General features: G+C 46.6%; 2 protein-coding genes across 2 annotated transcripts; one reads left to right on the top strand and one right to left on the bottom strand.

Annotated features, from left to right (window-relative positions):
• Window positions 1-494: 494 nt before the first annotated feature.
• Window positions 495-1,789, top strand: LACBIDRAFT_322422 (uncharacterized protein; the record flags this gene model as incomplete). The annotated part of the gene is given in 6 exon segments (XM_001875926.1): window positions 495-507; window positions 888-952; window positions 997-1,030; window positions 1,258-1,381; window positions 1,401-1,455; window positions 1,706-1,789. The coding sequence occupies 6 exon segments, from the start codon at window positions 495-497 to the stop codon at window positions 1,787-1,789; spliced, it is 375 nt and encodes a 124-aa protein (XP_001875961.1).
• Window positions 1,790-4,751: 2,962 nt separating this feature from the next.
• Window positions 4,752-5,619, bottom strand: LACBIDRAFT_308411 (uncharacterized protein; the record flags this gene model as incomplete). The annotated part of the gene is made up of 4 exons (XM_001875487.1): window positions 4,752-5,108; window positions 5,161-5,394; window positions 5,447-5,535; window positions 5,586-5,619. The coding sequence occupies 4 exons, from the start codon at window positions 5,617-5,619 to the stop codon at window positions 4,752-4,754; spliced, it is 714 nt and encodes a 237-aa protein (XP_001875522.1).
• Between the last annotated feature and the right edge of the window lie 12 nt (window positions 5,620-5,631).

Below are 5,631 nucleotides of genomic sequence, written 5' to 3'. Positions count from 1 at the left end.
GGATGCACTGGACTCCAGTGGATTCTGACTGGACTCATAGTCCACTGGACTGGGACTGGACTCAGAAAAGTGGCTTGTAGTCCAGTGAGAGTCCAATGGACTGGACTGGACTGGACTGGACTTGAGTCCAGTGGACTGGGGATTGTGCAAGCCAATTTGGCCTGACAAATGGGCCACTGGAATCCACTGGACTCCACTGGACTCCACTGGACTCCACTGGAATCCACATGGATTACGTGGGGGATGGTAAAGACCTCGGATGATTCCCCGTAGACTACTTTGTATAAAAATTTCAATGTCAGTCAGGTTTTGCTTTGCTTGGTTCGTTTAGTTCAGACTATTTAGTTGTCCGGACTTTTCGGGGGTTTCATGTCTCGGGTATGCCGCTAAGTATACTTGTATTAAGCCCAACTTTGGACTACTGTTGTCTATGGTCTCTATACCCACTATTAAGTCTAACTTGAGATTACCTTGGGCCTCCCTTTGGCACCATAATGACTGATACATGTTGGTCCCACATATGTTGCCATTGCCTCCATCCGCATTGGTCCCACATATGTTGCCATTGCCTGTATGACTATTGGGCCCATTTGGGTAGTCCTATGACCCATAGGACAATTGTCCATGTTGTACTTTTATGGTATTATAGGGACAGTTACGTCTACTTGTGCTTTTTCTTTTATTTGTTGTGTCTTTGTTTTTATCTTTTCTTTAACAGATCCTTTACGCATATAGCCTTCTTATCAACGTGTACTCACACACTTAGATGCTGAGTGCCTTTTCCCATCATTCCTTTGTCCTGAAACTCTCACTCCTTTCTTCCTTTCTCTCATTTGGGTAGACGACCAGTTTCTGTTTCTCACTGTTGAACTTTCATTCTTCCACAGTGGTGACCAAGACAGGGGACTGGTATTCCAATCTACTCCCTCTTCAAGTATCAAAAACTCTTTTGGTACGTCCTTTATCATCAACCCCGCACTGAAGACTTTGTTTTAGAGTGCATATAATCAATCTCCTGATTCGCACTTTGGTATGTTCGACTTTCTCGTTTGCACGCTGATTACTCAGCTATCAGACGTATACATCCCTTTTGCATCCCTTGAAATGGGTCACTTCTCTTCTCCAAGAAAAGTCAAGAATGAAACCTTTGACGCTAAGTTTTACCTATCATTCATTCCATTTTCTTTCACTTCTTTTGTTTGATTTCAATGCCTGAATCTTTGATGGAGGACTTGCCATTGGCGCCATCCTCTTCAGAATCGAGTATCGTTACAACACTCAGGATTCCAATGCCCACTCCAGGCACTCCTACCACTCCTTATTTCAAAGGAAAGCGCATAGAGGATTTTCTAGACTCGCTTGAGCAGCATGCAGATAGTGTGTGAGTTGCACATACACAGCTCCCTGGTTATGTACTTCGTTATTGTCACACAAAAGTGCAGATTGTTATTGAAGGTTCAGCTGTTTGGGCTGGTGATGATTGGGTTAAGGCAAGAACTTTTCTAGCTGACCTTTATAGCTTGAACGATGCAATTCCTGTAAACTCACCTGACTGACTTAGGCAGTGGAGTTTGAAGCACAGTGAATCAGGGATAATGCTCTCTCAAAGAGATGTGGATAAGTATTACAGAGAATTCACGGCGCTTTCTTCAGGCCTTGCTCCTTCACACATGCTAGAAACTGAAGTGTCTCTTTGTTTTTATAGAGGGATTCCGTCAACGCTTCATATGAAAATGAAAAAACGAATCCCAGCAGCAAATTTGAAGACATTGTCACCCCCGTCCATTGAGGTCTTAGTGATGCCCTACATATTCCTGCTGGATTCCAGTCATTCCTGTGGATTCCAGAGGAATAAAATTTGGCAGAGACATCAGCCAAAATTACAATTCCAGGGGTCGCAAATTCCAGTGGAATAAATTCAATCCGGAATTGGCACCAGAATGTTCCCCGCAATGCACAGGAACAGAATGCAACTGGAATCTGGTTCCTGGAGTATTTATTAATTAGGTTTATATTGATTAATACAAATGTACGTTGCTAATTCTGGTGACTGTGTCACACATCACATCTTTCCTCTTTACCACCACCACTCTTCACCTTGCCTGCCATCGTCGAGCCCATCATGAGTGCCCAATGGGCCAGCGGTGGGCGTGGTTTTGAATGACATCAACGGCCCACACTGCCCATTGGTTGCCATGTCACCACCGCCCATTGATCGCCACATCACCGCCCAGGACAACAACCAGTACTTTACAGTGCCCCACCCATTCCTGCAGGAATCCACAGGAATCCACAGGAATCCGCAGGAATCCAGAGGAATGGCACCGGAATCCGGAGGAATCCACAGGAATGGCACCGGAATCCGGAGGAATCCACAGGAATGGCACCGGAATCCGCAGGAATCCACAGGAATGGCACTGGAATCTGCAGAAATCTACAGGAATGGGACCAGAATACAATAATACAACACCTTTCCTTTTTGCTATATACATTTACACTAATATGCACTTCTTCACACTGACTTAAAGGGTATAAACACTTTCTTATAACATTTATATATTAAAATTTATATACTTAAACTCAAATCTACATCTAATTTACTATTTTCTAAGTTAAATTAAGGGGCAGGAAGGGAGGGAGGAAGGGAAGAAGGGAAAGAGGAAGGAAGGGAGGAAGGAAGGAAGGGGGGAGGAAGGAAGAAAGGGGTGAGGAAGGAAGGGACAGAGAGTGGTGTGGGGGTGTGATCAGCAGAGGAAAGGAAGGAAGGGAGGAGGGACAGGCAATGTGTGGGGCAGGCTCTGGGGAGGGGATGGAGGGGGAGAGAGTGGTGGGGACTAATGAAGGGGAAGGGGGTACTGCTGGGCCTCGTCGTCCATCGTCGTCGTCATCCTGGGTCGTCGCGTGGTTATCGTCGTGCTGTCGTCATCGCGTTGTCGTCATCGTGGGGTTGTCGACGTGTTTTCGTCGTCGCGTGGTTGTCGACGCGTCGTCGTCGTCGCGTTGTCGTCAACGCGTTGTCGTCGTCACGTCGTCGTCGTCGTGTTGTCGTCAACGCGTCGTCGTCGTCGCGTCGTCGTGTTGTCGTCGTCGCGTCGTCGTCGGCTTGTGATGTGGCATCGTCGTCGTGGGCGCTCGTGGATGGTGGTGGGTTCGTCGCGTTGTCGTCGTTCTGTGACGTGGCGTTGCGGCGTTTGCGTGGTTGTCGTGGTGGGCGCTCGTGGATGGTGGTGGGTGCTCGTGGATGGTGGTGTCGTCGTCGTCGTCCGTTTTCGTGGATGGTGGTGTTGTCGTTGTCCGTTTGGCTGCCACGTCACCGATGGTGGTCGTTGCCGTTCGTTGCTGGGTGGTCGTTGCCGTTGTGGAGTCGTTGTCGTCGTCGTCGTCGTGGGTCGGCGTGCCGTTGTCGGTTTATCGTGGCTGTCGTGGGGGTGGGAAAGAGGATGGTTGGTGGTGGTGGAAGGGAATGAGTTTGTTTGGTAGTGTTGCCTTTGTTTGGTAACGTTGCCTTTGTTTGGTAACAGAGGTAAAACAAACAAACAAAGGACCGGATTCCGTTGCATTCCGTTCCTGTGCATTCCGCGGATCATTCCGGTGTCAATTCCGGAATGCCCAAATTCCGCCGGAATGGTAAGGCACCGGAATGATGAAAATAGCAGGCCTCCCTGCTAAATTTCATTCCTCTGGAATCCACCGGAATCCGCAGGAATGACCGGATTCCTGCAGGAATTAGGGGGGCACTGATAAGACCTCGACAACAACCTCAAATACCAGCAACGCCGCCGACAATCAACATGACCACCATCAACAAAAGGCGACGAGTAGTGTTTGAAAGTTAGGTTAGTTAACCGGAAAATAACCGGACCTAACCGCAACACTAACCTAACCGCAGTTAGGGTTAGTTGATTTCGAAAATGGAATAACTGGTTATTTTGCGGTTAACTAACCATTAAATAACCTGTTATAACCAGCCCTATTATACACCTTCAAAACGCACTTTAGAACGTCGAAAATGCTTAAAATTTGACTAAGTTACAGTCAAATCTCTAAAATATCACTCAAATGTGTAGACTTTCAAGGATAATTCCATAAATATGTCAATTCTTCACCGATTTTAGCGTTCTTGGGCTCGTTTTAAAGCTAGAATATGCAGAAATAATATCTATCAAGGTACATATGAGCATATTTGCCTTGTTATAACTGATTCTTTATTTTTCGGTCCTAACCAGTTAGTAACTGCAAATAACCGACCGTAACCGGTTAGTTGCGGTCTGGTTAGGTTATTTCAGGTTTCGGGACAAAGGCTAACTGGTCTTGGTCTCGGTTAGAGCCCCTGGGCACCCAATAACCGGACCTAACTGGACTTTTGAACACTAGCGACGAGCACCCACCACATGGCGACAAGCACCCACCACATGACAACCTCAATACCAGCAATGCCACCAACAACCACCACGACCACCATCGACAAAAGGTGATGAGTAGTGTTGCCGCGGCTCGGCTAGCCGCAAGCCAGCTCGCTGAAACGGCGGCTTTTGCCGGTTCTGGTTTGTGATTGCTCGGGAGCCGATCAAATCCGGTTCAGCTCAGCTTAGCCAATGGTTTTGAGCCGGTTATAGCCAGTAAATGTTGCCGCAATTGATGACTCGTGCATTAAGTACAGTGAGCGTAAATGTGTAATAAAATTCAACATAGATGTACAGCGTGATGGTATGTAAGGTTGCATACATTACAGTGAACAAAAAATAGCCCTCTCAATCATCGTCATCCTGTCCAACAACGTGAATTACCTCATCAATATCTATACCATCCTCCCTAATCTCCGAAGTTAGCTTCCCTAACAAATCTGCTAAATCTTCGTTGTCATCTGCATGGTACTCGAGTTCATCTTCTGTAACAGCCCAACCCTCCGTAAAGTTAAGCCGTTGCTGCTTGAGCGAAAATTTCAACATTTGAAGTGCCTCCATTAGAACAGGGTGAATTCGATTTCGCCTCTTCGTATCAGTTTCGGCACTGGATGAAAAAACGCACTCAGAAGGAACCGAGGATGCTTGAATGGGTAAGTAATTTAACGCCATCGCGTACAATATTTGATGGGTTTCCTCGCTTATCTGCAAACAAATCAGTGACGCAGATTGGAAAATAGTGAGACATTGTACTTACCGCCCAAAACCCTATAATATCCGTGCCACGCGGTGAGACCGTCCCATTTCCATACAACTCAAACTGTTCTTCAACTCCTTGGCCCGACGGCGAAGGAGCGCCCGAAACCTCCAACATATCTTCGAGCCCATATCGTCCAGCTAAATCATGCCAGCTTCGCCTCTGTTGCTGTGAGTCCATACTAGATGTAGGTTGTTGAGCTTGTCCATGAAGACGGTCATGGTATTTTCGCATCTGCAACAAGTATATTAAGGGTACTGTCACCATAACAAACTGAGCGACTTACAGTATTCTTGATAATTATGATGGCCCTGGCAACATAATTAGGCTCCCAGTGTCGTCGAATCCATGACAATCGTATCGAGGGATTGAGAACTGGCCATGTCAAGTTATTAAACAATGTATGAATCTGAACCTTAACTCACACATCGCGATAACGTAGGCAGGCGAATCATCCATTTTCTTGTAGTA

The sequence above is a fragment of the Laccaria bicolor genome, genomic scaffold, assembly GCF_000143565.1.
Source record: "Laccaria bicolor S238N-H82 LACBIscaffold_3 genomic scaffold, whole genome shotgun sequence".
NCBI classification, from domain to species: domain Eukaryota; kingdom Fungi; phylum Basidiomycota; class Agaricomycetes; order Agaricales; family Hydnangiaceae; genus Laccaria; species Laccaria bicolor.
Note: the sequence above shows the minus strand (reverse complement) of the source record. Positions and strands in the feature narration are given on the sequence as shown.